Raw genomic sequence first — 23,888 nt, 5'->3', positions numbered from 1 at the left:
CCCGTGAGTGGTATTTTTAATCAATGTGAGTAAAATACCATTATTTCTAACACGCTTGGGCTTGTGCTACGTAGCACAGAACAACAGGACACAAGTTTATTGTTATCAAACTCATAAACTAGGTTGAGTGGAACCAAACAACATGACACGTTCGCTGTATCTTTTTTGTTTTTGTTTGTTACTTTGGTCGTACTTTTTATGATTATATTAAATTATATTATATTATATTATATTATATTATATATATAGAGAGAGAGAGAGAGAGAGAGAGAGAGAGAGAGAGAGAGAGAGAGAGAGAGAGAGAGAGAGAGAGGTAGATGGATAGATACATACATACATGCATACATACATATATATATATATATATATATATAGGGTGGGACGAGGTTTTGTTTTTATTTTATTTTTATAATTGTTATAATAATTATTATTATTTAGGGTTTTTTAATGTTAAACCGAATGACCTTATTGGGGACCAATGGAATCATTAGCGAACGTTCGCATAGCACGCTGATGTTGAACGCAGGCCTTATGTCGAATTTCGGTTATTAACAGAGTTGTATTAGTGCCAAATGATCTGTCCAAAAAACAAAAACCCACATTCCTCTCTGCCCTTAAAATCACATATTCCCTAATCATCACGGTTATATGGCGTCAGACATATTGTTAAGGACCACGCAGATATTGAGAGAGAGGAAACCCGCTGTTCTGTTCTATTCGTTTCTATCTTAGCTAGAAATGGAGTTAAATCGCGTGTTTTTTGTTCAATATTGGTTTATGTTGGAAAGAGAGTCTTAATCGATAAACCCAGCAATGTGTTCTGTCCCTAGTGGATCTGGATTAGACGAGAGTGCACTATATACAATTTAATTATCGAAATAATTAGGAAATTTAAGAATATTTTTGCACTTGGATGTTTAACTGACGCAAACAATAAACATGAGAATCTGGTGAGCATGTTCAAATTGTGTCTGTCTATACGAATTAGCTGCGATTCAGCAATCAGTGTACGGGGTTGGGGGGAGGACCGTCTGCAATGAGGGAATCAGATGTCTTCGTTATGAGGAATGGGTGAAGCTATTTCCCTCCTCCTCACCTCTCTCTCTCTCTCTCTCTCTCTCTCTCTCTCTCTCTCTCTCTCTCTCTCTCTCTCTCTCTCTTCTCTCTCTCTCTCTCTCTCTTCAACTCACCTATCTCTCTCTCTCTCTCTCTCTCTCTCTCTCTCTCTCTCTCTCTCTCTCTCTCTCTCCAACTCACCTCTCTCTCTCTCTCTCTCTCTCTCTCTCTCTCTCTCTCTCTCTCTCTCTCTCTCTCTCTCTCTCTCTCTCTCCCATACACACACCTTTAGCCACTGACGCGAGGATTAAGCAAATAGTGACTTTGTCTCTGTATTAAATGTTTGTGGCGATTTAAAAAGCTTGGCGTTATACACGTATATATATATATATATATATATATATATATATATATATATATATATATATGTATATGTATATGTATGTGTGTGTGTGTGTGTGTGTGTGTGTGTGTGTGTGTGTGTGTGTGTGTGTGTGTGAGTGTGTATGCATGTGTGTGTGTTTGTGTTTGTGCGTGCGTGCGTGCGAGTGTATACCTGGCTGTGTTAGTCAGCATCCAATCAATTTGGTGTTGAAAGACAATGCCAAATGAAATGAGGACTATGTATAACAAGTGACCACTTCCATGCTGAGCTCGAAACCAATCTGGCCATCGTGTTCCCTTTGTTTGGTCAGCAAATATGGCCGCAGGCACAAATGCAGAAAAGACTTAACGAACTTGCAAATCACCGGAATTGTCAATATTCTGAAATAATTCAATATCATTTCGCTATCCCAAGCAAATCCCCGACATGCCGTTTTGTCGATAGCAGACGAAGCGTAATGAACTTGGTGTACGTTTGGACACTGCGTTAAGCCCGCATGCTGATATCAAACGTGTGTGTTCAGTTAGTCCTGTCTGTGAAGTCAGCTGTGTAGGTTTGGACACTCTTTGAAGTCTTTCTGGCATCAACAATTGGTTCAGGTTTGGGCAGTCTCTTCAACGTTTGCTGATGGTATCAGCATTTATTGGAGGTTTGACAAAGAGTGCTCAAGTTTTACTAATGGTTTAAAGACTTGGTGCAGATTTCTGAAGTCTGGTGGCGTAGGTTTAAAACTGTCCGTTAATCTTGTATCAATACTGTGTAGGTTTGTATAGTCTTTTTAAGACTTCCTGGTAACAACAACTGGTTCAGATTTGGACAGTTTGTTCAACGTTTGCTGACGGTATCAGCAGTTGATGCAAATGTGGAAAGTCTGTTCAACTTTTGCTGATGTTATAAGTACCTGATACAATCAATTCAACAACACTTTGTTGACAGATGTTGACAGTGTGTTAAACTGTTGATAGTATTAACACTTGGTGTAGATGTTGAGTCTGGTCAACACTAATATCAACACTTGGTGTAGATTTGGACAAATTTCAGCTTATTATGGTATCAACGTTTGATGTAGACAGAGATAGTCTGTTCAATTTTCTGTTGATGGCATAAATACTTGATATAGGTTTGGAAATCATTTGAATGATATTATAACTTGAACAGTGTTCAACCATTAGGCAAATATCTATTTAAAATACTTGTAGAACTTGAATCTACTGTAAATACTACTTTTGTGCATGTTTTATTATGATTTTTGCTGATGATATATAGCTTACACTTTTCACTAAGTAATGTTTTGTTTTGTTAAAGTAATAACCAATAAGCTATAATGGCTTAAAGGGACATTCCTGAGTTTGCTGCAAGTTTTAAGATGTTATCGACTAACAGAGACTTTTTGACGACTGTAATTACATATCAAATAAATTTTTCTGCATAAAATATTAGTGGTTGTATATTAAACGTGTTTCTGATCGTTCTAATATTTGTACTAGGTTAAATTTCATTTTATTTCCTAAAAACTATTTTTTCGTACGTACGAAATTATTTGAAGACAAAATCTAGTTTGGGCTTCTTACAAAATATTAAGACGATCAGAAACACATTGAATATACAGACAATGATATTCTAAACAGGAAAATGTATTTAATATGTAAGTTTAATCGTAGAAATATTTTATTAGTCGGAAACATCTTACAATGCAGCAAACTCAGGAATGTCCCTTTAATATGTAAGTTTAATCGTAGAAATATTTTATTAGTCGGAAACATCTTACAATGCAGCAAACTCAGGAATGTCCCTTTAATATGTAAGTTTAATCGTAGAAATATTTTATTAGTCGGAAACATCTTACAATGCAGCAAACTCAGGAATGTCCCTTTAATATGTAAGTTTAATCGTAGAAATATTTTATTAGTCGGAAACATCTTACAATGCAGCAAACTCAGGAATGTCCCTTTAATATGTAAGTTTAATCGTAGAAATATTTTATTAGTCGGAAACATCTTACAATGCAGCAAACTCAGGAATGTCCCTTTAATATGTAAGTTTAATCGTAGAAATATTTTATTAGTCGGAAACATCTTACAATGCAGCAAACTCAGGAATGTCCCTTTAATATGTAAGTTTAATCGTAGAACTATTTTATTTGTCGGAAACATCTTACAATGCAGCAAACTCAGGAATGTCCCTTTAATATGTAAGTTTAATCGTAGAAATATTTTATTAGTCGGAAACATCTTACAATGCAGCAAACTCAGGAATGTCCCTTTAATATGTAAGTTTAATCGTAGAACTATTTTATTTGTCGGAAACATCTTACAATGCAGCAAACTCAGGAATGTCCCTTTAATATGTAAGCTTAATCGTAGAAATATTTTATTAGTCGGAATGATCTTACAATGCAGCAAACACAGGAATGTCCCTTTAATATGTAAGCTTATGTCTTACACGCGTGTAATTGCATACAGTTTCAATGCTTAAACACCTGTGTATGTCTTCCACGCGTGTAACTGCATACAGTTTCAATGCTTAAACACCTGTGTATGTCTTCCACGCGTGTAACTGCACACAGTTTCAATGCTTAAACACCTGTGTATGTCTTCCACGCGTGTGACTATGTACATTTACAATGCTTAAACACCTGTTTATGTCTTACACGCGTGTAACTGCATACAGTTTCAATGCTTAAACACCTGCGTTTAAGAAAAACAGGCTTCGTAAATTCGACACAAATATTTTAGTAGCAATACTATGTGTAGTACATATATTTGTGTAAACGTGACGTGATTATGATGAACACTATTAGTGATAACATGGCATTGTATGTGTGCTCATTTAGTGCGTCTGTATTCTTTGCTTGTCGTGATATTAAAAGAAATATAATATTTTTGTAGAGATTAGAAACACTCCAAATACCCAGCGTAATTCGATTTTTTTTTAAGAGAGAGAAGGGTAAGAGAGAGAGAGAGGAGAGAGAGAGAGAGAGAGAGAGAGAGAGGAGAGGGAGGGAAGAGAAGAGAGAGAGAGAGAGAGAGAGGGAGGGAGGAAGAGAAAGAGAGAGAGAGGGAAAGAGAGAGGGAGGATTAGAGAGATATATTATTGGCGAAAGAGAGGATGAGAGAGAGAGAGAGAGAGAGAGAGAGAGAGAGAGAGAGAGAGGAGAGAGAGAGAGAGAGAGAGAGAGATGGGACAGTTAAGTATTCGTCGGAACAACATTTTTGCAGGAATATGCCGCTAAGCATTCATTCATTAATTTTTATGTTTTATTCTTGAAACCAAAAATAGTTCTTGTTGACATTTTTTCACATATAAATAGATCACCTAATATGTGAATCTGTCCTCTAAGCACTCTCACGGGGGAAGCTATCCAATTATTTCCATTTATATCAAAGTCACCGCGTGGCAGTCTGCTGAAAAATTCGACATGACACCGAAATAATTAAATCTACGTTGCTGTAGTATCAACAGTTTTGATTGGGCCTCCGTATTCTTCTCGTGTGTCAGATTTATTGATTGGCTGTCAAGGATGACAGCGTCTTGAGCCGCTGGGCTGACGCGGACACTTCGTGTCCACCATCCTGTGTATCTTTACGAGGGTAAGGACAGTCATCTGTTTAACACGTCATGTTCCCGAGAGCACAAAACCCCTCATTTCGGTTTAACGGTTACATAAGGACATATCGGAGACAATGCAAAACGTCAGAATCTTTTCTATGGTTGATCCTTTTGGAGAATAGGCTTTTCACATTCCCGGTGTCCTTTCTTGTCACCTTTTCTCTCCAAACCAGCTTATTGGAATCTCCTGGCGTTACTGGGACTTAAATAGCTGACTTGCAGTGGTGTGCGTGTACGTCGTGATACCCCCCCCCCCCCCCCCCCCGCCCCGGAATCGACAACTGGCGATGTCAGAGGCTGAGTCCGGGGTGGGCGTGCCTGAACCCTTGTGGATAGGGGCACGTAAATATAGTTGCCCGTTACGTCGTGACCGAGGTTGCACCTAGCTTTAGAATAACTAGAACATGAGCAATGAGGAAATACTAGTGATCGGATTGGTTTGTTTAACGACACCACTAGATCACAATGAGGAAATGCTAGTGATCGGATTGGTTTGTTTAACGACACCACTAGATCACAATGAGGAAATGCTAGTGATCGGATTGGTTTGTTTAACGACACCACTAGATCACAATAAGGAAATGCTAGTGATCGGAGCGCATTAATATAGTGACGATTCATCTCCAGCGAAGGTTTTGGTTTGTTTAACGAGACCACTAGATCACATTGATTAATTAATCATCGGCTATTGGATGTCAAACATTTGGTAATTTTGACATATAGTCTTAAAGAGGAAACCCGCTAATGCAGCAAATGATTTTTATATGCACTTTCCCACAGATAGGAAAGCACATACCACGGCCTTTGACCAGTTGTTATGCACTTATTGGAATGAGAAAAAAACAAATCAGTTGAATGGATCCATTAAGGTTGTTCAATCCTATGACGCAAGCACCTCAAGCGATCTCTTAACCGACTGAGCTAAATTCCGCACCTACATGATAATAGATGCCGAATGTATTATATTCTTCTCTTTTCAGATTTATGATTTTGACAGTTTAACAAACAATATATGGTATTAGATGGAAGAGGGTTCTGTTCCTTAACAAATAATATATGGTATTAAATGGAAGAGGGTTCTGTGCCTTTAACACGGTTCAGATTTGATGTCGGCGCACAACTCTTACTACCATCAGTCGTTTCATCTGACAGCCACTGTTTATTAGTTTCAATGAAATTTCAACAAGAAGAGGTTTTTTCCCCGGAGAGCAAAGTGACGGGGCAGACTGAAAACAGAGTGACACCGGGTTGCATGTCACCATAAATACTTCCTGCTTTTATTAACAACCCTCGACGAGACGTTCTCTTGTGTGTGTGTGTGTGTGTGTGTATGTGTGAACAGCCGCCGACTTTTTAATCAAAATGCGAGACCATGCAGAAGTAACATCGCGGAATCAAATGCGATTGATTTTTGTCCCTCTCAATCGTAACCCAGTCTGACTGCTCACCTACGGAATGGTACGCGATGTCGAGGGCTTCGACACCATGTTCCAGCCAGTACTCCCTGACTGGTATATCAAAGGTCATGGCATGTACTATCCCGTCTGTGTGATGGTGCATATACATTTTCCCATACGTAGCAAGAGATTTTTTATATGCACCATCCCACAGACAGGACAGCACATACCACGGTCTTTGACATACCAGTTGTGGTACACTGGCAGGAGCGAGAAATCCATGTGACTTATACATCGCAAGCAAGTAAATGTGAAAATGTCGTGAATAGTAAACAAAACACTGAAATTTATGGTCTGTATATACAGAAAATATTTTAAAAGATTGACAGTAAGTGACACTGTGGTTAAATCTATATTTAATGTATTATAGGGAAAAAGACAAAAACCGAAAATATGCACAAACATGTATTATAATTAATTAACTATGAAGCTGAAATTACAACGATGTGCTTCCCATAAGTTATTTATTCATACCACCTCAGTAAACACCAGGTATATACATACAGAATATGTTAAAACTCTCAGTATAATTTTTTTTTAACTCGTCGGCACGGACAATTACGTCTATGCGCATTTTTGGTTGCAATGCAGTTCAGGGCCCGTGCTTATGAAACTCCTAGAGTCCAAACTCAATCTCTAATGACGTCACACGCATATAATGTGCATGGCGTTGTCATGACATTAGTACCGGCCTCGGTGGCGTCGTGGTTAGGCCATCGGTCTACATGCTGGTAGGTAATGGGTTCGGATCCCAGTCGAGGCATGGGATTTTTAATCCAGATACCGACTCCAAACCCTGAGTGAGTGCTCCGCAAGGCTCATTGGGTAGGTGTAAACCACTTGCACCGACCAGTGTTCCATAACTGGTTCAACAAAGGCCATGGTTTGTGCTATCCTGCCTGTGGGAAGCGCAAATAAAATATCCCTTGCTGCTAATCGGAAAGAGTAGCCCATGTAGTGGCGACATCGGGTTTCCTCTCAATATCTGTGTGGTCCTTAACCATATGTCTGACACCATATAACCGTAAATAAAATGTGTTGAGTGCGTCGTTAAATAAAACATTTCTTTCTTTCTAATGTCATGACATTAGTGTCTCAGACTAGAGTCTCAAGTCCAGACACTAAAATGTTTTATAAGCAGTAGACCAGGCAGTGTTTAATTAACTTCTAAATCTATATTAGCGTAGAGTGGCGTTGTCATGACATTAGTGTCTCAGACTAGAGTCTCAAGTCTAGACTCTAAAAAGTTTTATAAGCAGTAGACCAGGCAGTGCTTAATTAACTTCTAGGTCTATATTAGCATAGTGTGACGTTGTAAAACAAGACTCGTTAGCTTATACAAGTTAAAGTTTGTTCCACTAGAGCACATTGATTTATTAGTCATCGGCTATTGGATATCAAACATTTGGTAATTTTGACATATAGGCTTAGAGAGGAAACCCGCTCCATTTTTCCATTTTATATGCATCATCGCACAGACAGGATAGCACATACCACGGTCTTTGATGTACCAGCAACATAATTACTTAACCAAGAATTAGGTGGTCGGGTTACTAGTCTTGTTGGTAGTCTTCTTAGTGCATTCAGTAGACCAAGCGCTCGCGAACAATTTGACTGGTACCACCATCTACTATCACATCACGTTCCTCTAACGTTAGCATAAAAACCTGTCTAGCGAAAAATCGCGCACAATTTGACTGGTACCATCATCTTCTATCATATCAGATACATTTAATATTCGACGTAAAATCCAGTCTAGTGAGCGATCGTGAACAATTTGACTGGTACAATCGTCTACTATCACATCACGTTCCTCTAACGTTAAGCGCAAACACCAGTCTAGTGAATGATCGCGAACAATTTGAATGATACCAACGTCTTCTAACATATCACGTTCATCTAGGGTATGTCAAAGACATTGGTATGTGCTGTCCTAGGGGAAAGATCACTAACTGTTAATGGATAAATGTAACGGGTTTTCTCTGTAAGACTATATGTCAAAATTATAAAATATTTGACGTCCAGTAACTGTGATTAATTAATTAATATCCTCTAATGGTATCGTTTAACAAAAACAAACTTTAACGTTGATACATAAGACTCTTTAACTTTGTTGAGCATGGACATACTAAAAATGTCTTCGAGATCGCAGCTTTAAATTGTTTAAATATTGACAATAAACATAAATATTAAACCTTGTTTATAGTATTGTATTAAACAGTAAATGTCGAAAACGAGATGTATTGGTTGAAATCAGCGCTACGTTATCGTTATTTAATTAAAATGTTACCCGTCTGCAGCTTTAAGGAGATAATACTGCGAATAAACATAAATATTTAAAAATGTATGTGAAATTGCAACTTTAAGGAGTTAAATGTGCAAAAAATAAACATAAAAATAAAACATCTTTAATTAGTTAATATTGAGAATAAACGTAAACAATAAAAATGTACTCGATGTTACATCTTTGATTAGTTAATATGGAGAATAAACGTAAACAATAAAAATGTACTCGATGTTACATCTTTAATTAGTTAATATGGAGAATAAACGTAAACAAACAAAAATATATACTCGACATTGCTGCTTTAATTAGTTAATATTGCCAATATAGCGTCTGTCTGTCTGCCACGTCTGAGTAATGAAGCGGCCGTCGATCGGCGATCGATACTTCGATTACGCCAGTGCCCATGTAAGAAACCGCTTTCACCACTTCAAACATCAGAGATAGATACGCGGGTGATTTACATGTTGCCATGGCAACGATAGAGCAGTACAAATCAACCGTATTAGAAATCGAATCGCTCCTTAATAAAAGTCGTTTTCAAGGTCCTAGCGTCTCTACGATAGTTTTGAACTAACGATAGTTTTGAAACTGACAAATGTGTTATAGCAAATTTCCTGAAAGCTGTAGTAATAAAGGAGAAATATCGATAATGTTGGGGGTGGGGGGGGGGGGGGGGGGGGTAATATTAAATCCATTCAGAGTAGACCCATTCACATTATTGTTCTTCATATGACGTCATTCGCTTTTAAAGGGGCACTCTTGAGATTGCTGCCATTGTAATAAAACTCAAGGGACAATTAATATGTACTTGTCCACAGACAGCACACACCATATCCTTTAAAATACCATTGTGTGGGACGGGAAAACCCCAATCATGTGTTCAGTTATAGACACACACACACACACACACACACACACACACACACACATCATCTTCATCATCATCATCATCATCATCATCATCATCTTCTTCTTCTTCTTCATTATTATCCGTTTTCAATTCTAGATTAGTCTTAACTACCTTCTTTATGTACGTGCATGTCCCTATATCACAAGTAGTATTTTGATTACTGGGTGCAATGCTGTCAGCATTGCAATGGATGTAAGGTTAATCAACACTGTTAATATAAATAAACCGCATCTTTTATATTGCAGTGGATGTAAGGGTAATAAACACTGTGTTAATATAAATAAACCGCATTCTATACTCAGCGAAATTGATTAAGGACCAAGTAGACGTTTTGGTCATATTTGCTAAAGCCGTATGAATTTAACAAAGTTTGATGGCAGATGATTTCTAAATAGTTTGTTTCACTAACATTCGGCGGCCCGTGATACACGCACAAATCCTGCACACATTGGGTAGTTGTGCTTTTATGAAAAATACCTAAATTAGCTTTCGATCAATTTTGTTTGGTTTAACGACACCACTAGAGCACATTGATTTATTAATAATCAGCCATTGGATGTCAGACATTTCGTAATTATGACTCGTAGTCGTCAGAGGAAACCCGTTACATTGTTCCATTAGCAGCAAGGGATCTTTTATGTGCACTTTCCCACAGACAGGATAGCACATACAACAACCTTTCATATACCAGTCGTGATGCACTGGCCGGAACGAGAAATAGCCCAATGGGACCACCGACGGGGATCGATCCTAAACCGACCGCGCATCAAGCGAGCGCTTTACCACTGGGCTACGTACCGCCCCTTACTGAAATTAGCATTGGGATTCGTCACACGTCGGTTCATAAAGCTAAAGTTGTTTTGTTTAACGACACCATTAGAGCACACTGATTAATTAATCATCGGCTACTGGATGTCAAACATTTGGTAATTCTGACTCATAGTCGTAAGAGGGAACCCGCTATATTTGTTCTAATGCAGCAAGGAATATTTTATATGCACTTTCCCATAGACAGGAAAGCACATACCACGGCCTTTGGCCTGTTGTGGTACACTGGTTGGATAGAGAAAAGCCCCACTCAGTTGAATGGATCCACCGAGGTGGTTCGATCCTGCGACGCAAGCACCCCAGGCGAGCTCTCAACCGACTGATCTAAATACAGCCCCTCACGTTGGTTAATAAAGATACATATTATTTTGTTCTCTATAAATTGTACCGGCCTCGGTGGCGTCGTGGTTAGCCATCGGTCTACAGGCTGGTAGGTACTGGGTTCGGATCCCAGTCGAGGCATGGGATTTTTAATCCAGATACCGACTCCAAACCTTGAGTGAGTGCTCCGCAAGGCTCAGTGGGTAGGTGTAAACCACTTACACCGACCAGTGATCGATAACTGGTTCAACAAAGGCCATGGTTTGTGCTATCCTGCCTATGGGAAGTGCAAATAAAAGATCCCTTGCTGCCTGTCGTAAAAAGAGTAGCCTATGTGGCGACAGCGGGTTTCCTCTAAAAAAAACAGTGTCAGAATGACCATATGTTTGACGTCCAATAGCCGATGATAAGATAAAAAGTCAATGTGCTCTAGTGGCGTCGTTAAATAAAAGAAACTTAACTAAAAATTGTTGTTTAAACATTAAATCTAAGAACATTCTACAAGGTCGACACCTTACAACAGAAGAAGCTCTATTCATTTTAATCTTTTAAAGACAACTGCCGAAAATGTACTGTCCTTTAATTAATGACGTTGAGTATATTTCTGATACTGCTTTCACGTAAGAATCTATGTGACGCTTAATGAGTTGTTTAGAGCCACATGTCATGCGTGGCTGAGCCAAACATGTTCGCAACAAAGACAGTGTTAACTCGAGTATTGTAAACCAGCTTCATATGCTGACAATTGTTGCTTTAATTATGTTTGCTAACCGGCGGTCTCTACAGGTGGAGCTATATTGTGTTATTAATAGGTTAATATCATTCATTCTATAGCTGTCATACAGTTCAACCAAATACGTTTTCGTTTGAAGAATATTATTGTATCTGTATTGAAGCTGTAATCGCTCGAATAAAATTTGAATTTTGTGTTTTATTATTTAAGCATTTAGAATGGATCTTCAACTTCAACCCCCCGCCCTTGATGCGCGCTGTTTTTCGATTTCTTTTAGATCTTATTTACAATATATGTTATATTCAGAATACAATGAATGTACATACTACATTCTGTGAAATGCTTCTCTTGAAATCATGTGTAAGAGAACGAAGGAAGGTGCGTTTTATTTAAAATTGCACTCAACATATGTTTATTTACTGTTGTACGGTGTCCGAGCTGTTGATATGGATCATGCAGATAATGACAGAAAACCTGCCGTCAATGAGCTACACTGTTTCAATAGTATCGAGGGATATTTAAAATATACTATCCCACAGACAGAATAGTACAAATCACGGAGTACTGGCTGGAATGGGAAATAGCCCATGGTCCACTGACAGTGATCGATCCCACATCGATTGCGCATTAGGCCAGCCTTTTACCATTAGGCTACGGCCCGCCCCTCCATGAACGAGATTACATGTTCTCGTGTCAGGATAAGAAAAGTTGAATTTTTTTCTTCTAAACTTGCATTCTGCATCCTGTTTCCAAACCGTTTGGCAAATACCTTTATCAAAGTATTCATCATGGGTGCCATCGGCTTGGCAGGATATGCTCATCTTTCGTGAACACCTGCTGTTATCACCGTTATGGCAACACATACAAATTGCAAGCGTATGAAATCATTAAATATCTGAATCTACATTCTAAAGAATTTTACAAACACAACATCAGATTCTCTTTGTTTACAAACCGTATTCTGACCTTCGTAATAATTGTTAATTGTATATTTAATATAGCTGTGCTGGGTTTCGTTTTATTTTTCCCCTTTTGCATATTACCAAACTATAATGAATACACGCCGGCACGCACGAGGTCTGTTCTTGGCTGCAAGAGTCTTAATTTTCTTTGCCAATAATTGTGTATCAATAAATATATAATATCCTATGATTAGCCTCCGCTCCCAGGGGTTACATCCCAACACCTTAATCATGGGCATTATTTGAGAGTGCAGTTATGACTTCTTTGATGACGCCCAGCTTGTGGGGAATGAAGGTGTTGACGTAACGGACGAAAAGACCGCGGCATCACTGGTCGAGACAAATCCACGAAAGGTGGCCAGGGCTTGGTGGTCCATAGCACATGATTAGATCCAACAATTGTCTTCTACCAAAACATCTCTTTTTCTGCTTGGAAAACGTTTACTACAGTGGTTCATATCATATGATTAAATCCAACAATTGTTTTCTACCAAAACATCTCTTTTTCTGCTTGGAAAACGTTTACTACAGTGGTTCATATCATATGATTAAATCCAACAATTGTTTTCTACGAAAACATCTCTTTCTGCTTGGAAAACGTTTACTACAGTGGTTCATATCATATGATTAGATCCAGCAATTGTTTTCTACCAAAACTTCTCTTTCTGCTTGGAAAACCTTTACTACATTGGTCCATAGCATGTGATTAGATCCAACAATTGTTTTCTACCAAAACATCTCTTTTCTGCTTGGAAAACGTTTACTACATTGGTCCATAGCATGTGATTAGATCCAACAATTGTTTTCTACCAAAACATCTCTTTTCTGCTTGGAAAACGTTTACTACATTGGTCCATAGCATGTGATTAGATCCAACAATTGTTTTCTACCAAAACATCTCTTTTCTGCTTGGAAAACGTTTACTACATTGGTCCATAGCATGTGATTAGATCCAACAATTGTTTTCTACCAAAATATCTCTTGTAATCTGTGAACCTGTTACTACAGTATGAACTCAACGATTTCATTCGTCAATCAATTGATTTAAAACAACAAAAATATGTTCTGGGAGCAACAGTTTGATGGATGAATAACATAATAGTTGCTGTGTTTGTGATAAAGCAATTCAATTAATTTTTATTTACGAGATAATGTGTTATAACTTCAAACTTGGAAAATAATGTGGTTTCTTTTCTTATGGAACATTATTAAATATGTTACAAAATTCTTTACAATTTGATCAAATAGTTTAATGATCTGTATTTCGATTATACGTATATACGTTTGGAATATGTGCTACTGGAGGCTGGCTATTATTATTATTGTATTGCACTTGGTGGACTATCGTGGTATCTAACTAACACATATTTCCATAGCGTTGTTTGATTTGGTGAATAAAACCACACTGGCGGACTGATGAATGGTGCAACAGAAACAAAGCCAACGAATGACCAGTGATCTAGACCGCTTGTGTCTTCTTTCATCATTTATCGGGTATTTATTGATCTTACAGTATTTGTTAGGTGGAGACTATTCACAGATAATTATTTCCACCGAGCAGGTGATGTCAGACTATTGGGCCTCTTTCTCTCTCTCTCTCTCTCTCTCTCTCTCTCTCTCTTTCTCTCTCTTTCGTTTGTGGATGCATGCTGGCACGGAATTACAACACACATTGGAACCAGCAGACATATTTTACACCATTGTACTAGTGACACAAGGAGTTATTCTCGGTTGATCTCGTTTCGGAAGTGCACGGATGGTCATGTTGTTTGGTTTTATGGATGTGTTAAAACGTAAAGTTCAAGAAAGAAGACGGCTCGAGTTATAGGAGGTCCCTCGTTAACATGACCGTGAGTGTACCGGGAGCCAGAAAGCAGCCATTAGAAGACATATGCTGTAAGTGTATGCGTGGTTTCCACTTAATGGATAATTCAAATCTAGCATAATACGTCTTTTAAAACTAAAGAAAGACAAAACAAAAAAAGAAAGAAAGAATAGAAAAGAAAAGGTGTTTGGATGCATCTACTTCTCGCGATATTTATTTAAAAGACATACCACATATACAATATATAATAATAATAATAGAATACTAGACTAGAGTATCCTGACGGGATTCGATTTCACAGCTTTGACTCGCATGGCACTTGACAGTCCATGACGTTCACCCGAGAGCTTGTCCACACCGTCACATGCAAACATTGGTCTTTACGAACGTTGCACCGGAAGAAGAAAATTGGCGATCCCTACGGAAATGCATCGTAGTCGACACGGCCACCGTGCACGGTCGTCGAACCACGCACGTGCGCATCGACACCATCACAAATCGCACCACAACAACCACCACGCCCAGCATCACCAGAACAATGTTCACCACCATCACTACGGCTCCGGCGCATCGGAACAGTCGGACAACTCGGACGACAACAATATAGAGTTAACTGGGTTGGCCCTGGCTGGAGAAGGGTGAGCGTTTAACCCTTTCGCCGCTATCGTTTAAAACCATTTGGTCCTGTTCATTCTCTACCGAACTGGTTTGTCTGATCCATTTTAGGGTTGAATGGGTTAAGCACTTAACTACCTGAACCATTAAAGTTTCACCATTTGGTCCTGTTCATTCTCTACCAAGCTGGTTTGCCTAGCCCATTGTAGGGTTGAAGGGGTTAAACACTAACTACTAGAACCACTAAAGTTTATCTATTCCGTCCTGTTCATTCTACAAAGCTAGTTTGTCTATGTCAGTGTAGTTTGCAGAGTTGAAGGGTTTAAAGACTAACTACTAACACCACTAACGTTTATCCAATTGGTCCTGTTCACTCTATAGAGCTGGTATCTCTAGTCCAGTGTAGTTTGCAGGGTTGAAGGGTTTCAGCACTACGTAGAGTCCAGGTTCTGGAGTACTCATTTCCGTGCCATTGTTTTACTGAAGGTTCAAGCACACCCACCCCAGATTCCACACTAAACCGGTGGCCGGGTCTGGGGTAAGGTTAACTATATAGACATTTCGTTCATTCATTTGAACTTATTTTCATGCTCATACCCAATTGAACTTCAAAAAGGCTGTTCTGGGCACACATCTCAGCTATCTGAGCTGTCTGCCCATGACTGTCGGTTAGTTATTAATTGTTAGTGGTTAGTGAGAGAGAAGAGGGTGCAGTGGCCTTACACGTACCTATTGAATCGTTAAAACTCGCTCTGGATGGGAGCCGGTACAGGGATTCGAACCCTATACCTACCAGTCTTATGTCAGATGGCTTAACCACGAAACCACCGTAGCCGGTTTATGTACACCTTTTTTTTACTAGGCTTTTTTGTACTTGCTGTCTTGACCAATAGGAGACTCCTCGGGGGTGGCTGTCCTCTTATAACCGAGGCGCTAGATTAAAAATCATGGAATCGACAACTATTTAGCCAAATGTCCATTGGACTCTGCAATGTGCAGAGATACGTGTCTTGATCGAGGATAACGGTTTTGACGTTCAGACTGTATACATTGTTACGGCATTCGGGTTGAGTGCGTGTTATTCAAGAAGCGGTGAATATATTTTTAATGATCATTGTTATACTGTAATGAGTTTCAAAATTGCCTTAATTGTTTTTTCTTTTCTTTTTTCTAGTCCTTTGGACTTGATACTTTGAACAGTTGTGACATGCGTTTTATATATCGTTTTGACCTTCAGGTTCAGTCCTTGTTATTCAAGAATGTCTCGTCTCAGCCAGTGCACCACGACTGGTATTTCAAAGGCCGTTGTATATGCTATCCTGTCTATGGCATGGTGCATATAAAAGATCCCTTGCTGCTAATGGGAAAAATGTAGCGGGTTTCCTCTCTTAGACTATGTCAAAATTACCAAATGTTTGACATCCAATAGCTGATGATTAATAAATCAATGCGCTCTAGTGATGTCGTTAAACAAAACAAAGTTGTTGTCTTTTTATTCAAGAAGCCTTGAATAAGTCATAATCATAATCTTGTTTTTAATTTTCAAGAATTATATTATTTTTGTTTTGGTCAGATCCAACATGTGTTTAATACATATTTTTATGTCCTATGTTTTATTTTTTATGTTATTGATTATATTGTCAGATACCGTTCTTAGATAGTTTACTAGTTGTGTTTTCTACTGTCTTGACAAATCAATTCTAATCCGTGTGTTCTATGTGTGGTACGATAGCAAACACTAGAACTTAAAAAACAATAACAGTTGACTCTTTTTATCAGGGATTATTTGAACACGGTAGAATTCTATAACCACTTTACTGGTCTTTTCTATGGTTTTCGGTATTATACAATTGGCTACAATACTGTGTGGGGCAATTCTGTCGAAAATCACAGCAAGAAAAACATTAGGCAGTGTGTGTGTGTGTGTGTGTGTGTGTGTGTGTGTGTGTGTGTGTGTGTGCGTGTGTGCGTGTGTTTGTGCGTGTGTGTGTTGTTGTTGTTTGTTTGTTAGGTTTTTTTGGAGGAGGTCATTTTTTTTTTTTACATTATTTGTTCGCTTCACGTTAAATCGAATGCTTACCCAAGAAACCAAGAAACCAATCAAGCGTTGTTAGATGTCTTTGAACGCAGACATTTCTTTTTCTTATGGTTTTTTTCCTATGTGCATCTGTAATTGCGTTCGTTTTCCTTGTCAACGTTTCAAATAACAAATTAAATCGTTATGTTCTTCAACAGAACTGGACGATGTTCTATGTTTCCCAGTAGAAATAGAACTCAATGGCGGAATTCCCCGAAGACGAAGATTCCTAATTGGTTCAAACGCGTCTGGCATTGCCAGCGTGATATTAGTCATGAATATTTTCTTTGCAACTGAATTGAATTTCTCAGTTTTTGGGGCGCGTGTTTGGTCGTCACACCTGGAATTGTTGACAACATGCACAGGTAATTAAGATTTACGATAACGTGACCCCCCTCGAGGGGAATGGGTTCGCGCTGGTGAAACATTGATCGTTGGTGAACTTCCGTTGTCTTTTATTGGCACAAGCTTCAACCAGAAGCCGACATTTTATATAAGAGACTGGTGCTATATCAGAGTTAAGTTCTGTAATCCCTGTCGGTTTTTTTCGGACCAGTTTCAGGAGTGTTACTAGGCGTTCGGTTGTCTCCCTTTCTGTTCTCCCACGTGACATGGCATATCAGTAATGTTTGGATGGGGGTTTGTATAAAATACAAAAACAAATATTATATATGTTTTATTTTGTAACTGATTTTCAATATTGTATCACGCTTGCTTGATGTTTTGATGTTGTCTTCGCTGTTATTTGTTTTCAAATATTATTGCTTGCTGTTTACATTGTTTCAATAATTATAATGTATTATCACGTGTATTGTTTACTAACCCACGTGCCATGTGTTTGAATTTCAGGTTTATTGGTAGTCCTCGAATGTAGGACCTTTTATAGTAAACTATATGATTAACAATAAGGGGGCGGGACTTAGCCAAATGGTATAGCGCTCGCTTGATGCGCGGTCCGTCTAGGATCGATCCCCGTCGTTGGCCACATTGGGCTATTTCGTGTTCCAGCCAGTGCACCACGACTGGTATATCAAAGGCCGTGGTACGTGTTATTCTGTCCGTGGGATAGTGCATATAAAAGATCCCTTGCTGCTAATCGAAAATGAAGTGGCGATAGCGGGTTTCCTCTCTCGATGTCTGTGTGGTCCTTAACCATATGTCCGACGCCATATAACCGTAAATAAAATGTGTTGAGTGCGTCGTTAAATAAAACATAAAAAAGAAACATACTTTGTTTAATTAACAACAAATACAACAAACTAAGTGAACATTCGTTACAGTATATTATGAATATTTTGTGCATTCAATAATAATAAGTTTGTTTTGTTTAACGACACCACTGGACCACATTGATCTATTAATCATCGGCTATTTGGTAATTCTGACTCGTAGTCATCAGAGGAAACCCGCTACATTTGTTCTCATGCAGCTAGGGATCTTTTATATGCACTTTCCCACAGACAGAAAAGCACATACCACGGCCTTTTTCCAGTTGTGGTGCACTGGTTGGAACGAGAAAAAAACACTCAGCTGAATGGATCCACCGAGATGGTGAGATTCTGCGACGCAAGCACCTCAAGCGAGCACTCAACCGACTGAGCTAACTCCCGCCCGTGCATTCAGTGCAGCCAAAAGTTTTAAAATATACCTGCAATGCATATACATACTACAGTATATTAACAAAATAACAGTTCATCATTGTTTTTAATTTCCATTCATGCATATACTAGTATGCAATTTAAGCACGCTGTCATGGGCACACACCTCAGTTATCTGGGCTGTCTGTTCATGGGATTGTGTTAATGGTTACTTGTTAGTCGTTAGTGAGAGACAAGTTAGTGCAGATACCACTTAGCCGTTATAGCTCGTCTTTGGGTTTGGAAGGGTACCTGGCTCCGTATTCATAAACGTATGTATGATACTTATTTGTGTACTTTAGGTATGTATTTAGGTATCATACATTGACTTAAGTACGTTTATGAATACGGAGCCTGGACTCTAACCCAGTACTTACAGGCCTTAAAGCAGATGGTTTAACCACTACGGCATCGAGATCAGTGGCTTGTTCAGGAGGCCGAGCGTTCGCGAAAATTTTGACTGGTACCATCGTCTTCTGTCACACAACATTCATCTGACATTAGACGCATAAACCAGTGTAGCGAACGACCGCAAATAATTCATCTGCTACCATCATCTTCTATCACATCACATGCATCTTACATTCAGCGCAAAAACCAATGTAACGAGCGACAGCAAATAATTTGACTGGTGCCATTGTCTTCTATCATATAACATTTATCTGACGTTAGATGCATAAACTTTGTAGCGAACGACCGCAAATAATTTAATTCTTATTATCATTTTCTATCACATCATATTTATTTAACATTCAGAGCAAAAAACCAGTGTAACGAGCGACAGCAAATAATTTGACTGGTGCCATCGTCTTTTATCACATCACATGCATCTAACATTCAGCGCAAAAACCAGTGTAACGAGCGACAGCAAAATAATTTGACTGGTGCCATCGTCTTTTATCACATCACATGCATCTAATATTCGGCGCAAAAACCAGTATAGCGAGCGACCGCAGTTTCTCGCCCTCCTGAACGTGCCTCAGTAATTTGTCATTACGTCGAGTTTACAACAACTAAATTACGTCGAGTTTACAACAACTAAAAACATGCGATGTTTCTATTGCATATTTAATCACCAATTCCCATTCCATTACTATTTCTGTATTTCCTAAAAATAGATTCAATTCTTTAAAAATAGATGTGTTTTATTCACATAAAAACACGATTGCGACAATCAGTTTGTTGTTGTATTGAGCGATAGTAGTGGGCTTGGAATTTCAATTGTAATAAACTATTCCCAGACGTAAGAACGTTCATCTTTAGGAATCGTGGGAGCTGGTATTTTTAAAATTAGCTTTGGGAACGGTGCAAATAATTTTGAATCACTGGTAAATATGTAATTTTTACATTATTAATTTTATTTTTGTTGAACGTCAAATGTCACTCTTTGTAGTGTTCTTAATTAACGATATTACATCGACGAAAGAAAGTGTGTGGTCTGGTGGGGGAGTGAAGAATATATCAGTTCAAACTGTTTTTCTCCATTTGTTTCCAAATAAGACCACTAATTTGGCATGTACTAGTAATTGGAATATACCTAACAAGGTGCAGTAATACGCTTTGTACCGGCCTCGGTGGTGTCGTGGTTAAGTCATCGGACATAAGGTTGGTAGGTACTGGGTTCGTAACCCGGTACTGGCCTCGGTGGTGTCGTGGTTAAGTCATCGGACATAAGGTTGGTAGGTACTGGGTTCACAACCAGGTACCGGCCTCAGTGGTGTCGTGGTTAAGTCATCGGACATAAGGTTGGTAGGTACTGGGTTCGTAACCCGGTACTGGCCTCAGTGGTGTCGTGGTTAAGTCATCGGACATAAGGTTGGTAGGTACAGGGTTCACAACCAGGTACCGGCCTCAGTGGTGTCGTGGTTATGTCATCGGACATAACGTTGGTAGGTACTGGGTTCACAGCCCGGTACTGGCCTCAGTGGTGTCGTGGTTAAGTCATCGGACATAAGGTTGGTAGGTACAGGGTTCGCAGCCCGGTACCGGCTCCCACCCAGTTTAACGCCTCAATGGGGTAGGTGTAAGACCGCTACACCCTTATTCTCTCTCACTAAGCACTAACAATTAACAACTAATCCACTGTGCCCAGGACAGCGTGCTAGAATCTTAATTGGATATAAGCACGGAAATAAGTTGAAATGAAATAAAAATAGGCTTTGTAATGCTCTCCGATAGCTGTGATTTTAAGATGAAATGAAAAGAAAATAGGCTTTGTAATGCTCTCCGATAGCTGTGATTTTAAGTTGAAATGAAATGAAAATAGGCTTTGTAATGCTCTCCGATAGCTGTGATTTTAAGATGTTTCCAACTACTAGAGACTTTGTAACTGATAAAATAACATAGTAAATATATTTTTGTGTAGAATATCTGACTGTATATTCACAGTTTTTCTAGTCGACCTAATGTTTGTTGTAGCCTAATGTGCATTTTACTTACCAATACTTTCGTAAGTATGAAAATAATTTGATTAAGGACCAAAAAACCAAATTTGAGCTATTATAAACATTAGGATGATGAGAAACACATTGAATATACTGATACTATACAACAGAAAGAAACCCGAATATGGTGTGTGTGTGTGTGGGGGGGGGGGGGTCATTATAAAATTAGTTAAAATAGGCCTAAAATGTTCACAAAACACTAATAATTTTAATAGACACAAAAAACAGTTATTGTTTAACGACAACACTAGAGCACATTGATTTGTTGATCATCTGCTCTTGGATGTCAAACATTTTCGACATATCCTATTATAATCTTAGACAGGAAACCCGCTACATGTTTCAGTAGCAAGGGGTCATTTATGCACATCCCACAGACTGGGTAGCACATGCCACGACCTTTGATATACCAGTCGCCATGCACTGGCTGGAACGATGGTTCCACCGACGGGGATCGTCCGAGACCGACCACGCATGAAGCCAGCACTTTACCGCTGGGCTATATGTCCCGCCCAGACACAAACACCACTGGGATTCAAGCCGAATATTTTCATATAAAAAAAAATTCTTTCGTCGTTCAGTATAATATTCTAAATAAAATAAAGATAAACGATAAACTATATTTAATTTGTACGTTTAGTGGTTAACAGAAGGTCTGTGTTAGTAGGAAACATCTTAAGAATGGCAGCAAACTAATGAGTCTTTTTAAAGTGTGCCAGTCGACGCAGATGTTTGAGCACTGTAGATGTATGTACTTACACGTGTGTAAGACATAAACAGGTTTTATATTCAACTCTGCACCCCTGCCCCGGATTTAGTCACTGACGATGCCAGAGACTAAGTCCAGGGTGGGCGTGTCTGAACCTTCGGGATATTGGCACATAAAAAGAGTCCCCTTCCCTTCAACTCTGCATTATGCACAGATACGGTCGAGTACCCCGCTCCACGAAACGATCTTAGCACTAAGGTGGTTATGCACTTAAGGTGATCTCAGCGCTAAGATCGCTTCGTGATACTGGGCCCTGATTACATATTACGGTTTAATCGTTAAGATGTGTAAATTAGATCCATTGTGTTTCTAAATATTACAATTCTTTCACTTCTCTTGCTATTACTGAAATTCATCACGAGTTTTTTTTCTTTTTTTCCCCCCTGTACTTGCAGGCTTGACAGTGTCTTAGGAAGCTTCGCCACGTACGCCCGACTCAAGGGCCGCTACGACGATGACTGGATTGACCGCCTCAACCACCTGTACACGACCATCATCCTCATCATCTTCACCATCGTCGTCAGCACTAAGCAATACGTGGGCGAGCCCATCCACTGCTGGTGTCCGTCGCAGTTCGAGGACAGCCACGTGGAGTACACCAACAACGTCTGCTGGGTCTCCAACACCTACTACGTACCGTTCGAGCACGCGGTGCCTCGGCACGAGCAGCCCAAGAAGGAGAAGGAGATCGGTTACTACCAGTGGGTGCCCATGATTCTCCTCTTCCAGGCACTCCTCTTCAAGATCCCCTGCATCCTCTGGAGGATTCTCTCGGCGTCGTCCGGCGTAAATTTGGACAAGATCGTCACCCTGGCGGCGGAGACGGCGTACATCGCACCTGACGACCGGGAAAGGACTATAAAGCACATCGTGCGCTACATGGATCGGTGGTTGGAGAATGCGAGGGAGTACAGAAGTGGATGTTTCATACGATTCAGGCAGCAGATCGCCAAGTACTGCTGCCTGGTCTGGGGCAAGCGCTACGGAAACTACCTGGTCACAATATACATGTTTATTAAGCTGTTGTACCTACTCAATTCCGTGGGACAGTTGTTCATACTGAACGAGTTTCTCGGAACGAACTATAACGTCTATGGGTTCGAGGTCCTCGACCATCTAGCAAGGGGCGAAGACTGGGGAGAGTCGCCCAGGTTTCCCAGGATCACTCACTGTGACTTTGACATCCGACAAATACAGAACGTGCACACGTATACCGTGCAATGTGTTTTACCCATCAATTTATTTAACGAAAAGATTTTTATTTTCGTTTGGTTTTGGTTAGTTTTTGTATCTACCTTAAGTGCCGGCAACTTCTTAATATGGACATATTCAATGATTTTTCGTCAGCACCGTTTGCGGTACTTGAAAAAGTTCCTTCGTGTCAACGACTGTTACAAGTCGGAACTGGACAAAAAGATGGCCGTCAAGTTTGGCGAGCAGTATTTACGGCAGGACGGAATCTTCGTTCTGCGGCTTGTGGGTAAAAACGCCAACGACGTCCTGGTGTCGGAGTTGATCCTGCAGCTGTGGAATCACTATAGAAACAAACCCCTGTTCCGACACGCCAACCAGATAAGTGATGACAATAGTAACGTTTGACTAGCCGAGTCTAAGATGAAAAAAGTTCACGTTATTCTCAATATGTTTAAACCAAAAAACACCCTTCGGACGGGGGGTGCCTCCTTCGAGGTACCCGATGACGACCTGGAGGCGGCGGACCCCAGTTTCTGCCTTGACGACCAGATAGAACTGGTTGACCTGGCTCCTCACGGAAGACAAAATGGCGTCGACGACGACGAAGAAGAAGAGGAAGATGATTCCCAACAGGAACCGGAAACGGAAGTAGAATCAGCCGCCGAGGACGATGAATTGGATATTAAAGTGAGCGACGTGTGATGTGATGTGATGAGTTTTATAATATATATATAAATATATATTATACTGCCGTCGAAAGATGACGTTATGACAGTGAT

The 23,888-nt window shown here is 39.5% G+C and overlaps 1 protein-coding gene across 2 annotated transcripts in view; it reads left to right on the top strand.

The window, feature by feature from the left end:
• The window catches only part of LOC121387735 (innexin unc-9-like), a 101,840-nt gene extending 78,325 nt beyond the window's left edge, over positions 1-23,515 (top strand). For both annotated transcript variants that reach the window (XM_041518932.1, XM_041518933.1), the window contains exon 2: positions 22,311-23,515. In XM_041518932.1, coding sequence (XP_041374866.1) covers positions 22,311-23,514 — 1,204 coding nt within the window. In that variant the 3' untranslated portion in view covers position 23,515. The remainder of the gene's footprint in view (positions 1-22,310) is intronic.
• Positions 23,516-23,888: the final 373 nt, after the last annotated feature.

The sequence above is a fragment of the Gigantopelta aegis genome, chromosome 13 (genome assembly GCF_016097555.1).
Source record: "Gigantopelta aegis isolate Gae_Host chromosome 13, Gae_host_genome, whole genome shotgun sequence".
Lineage (NCBI taxonomy): Eukaryota > Metazoa > Mollusca > Gastropoda > Neomphalida > Peltospiridae > Gigantopelta > Gigantopelta aegis.
The sequence above is the reverse complement of the archived record's forward strand: the minus strand, read 5'-3'. Positions and strand labels throughout refer to the sequence as shown.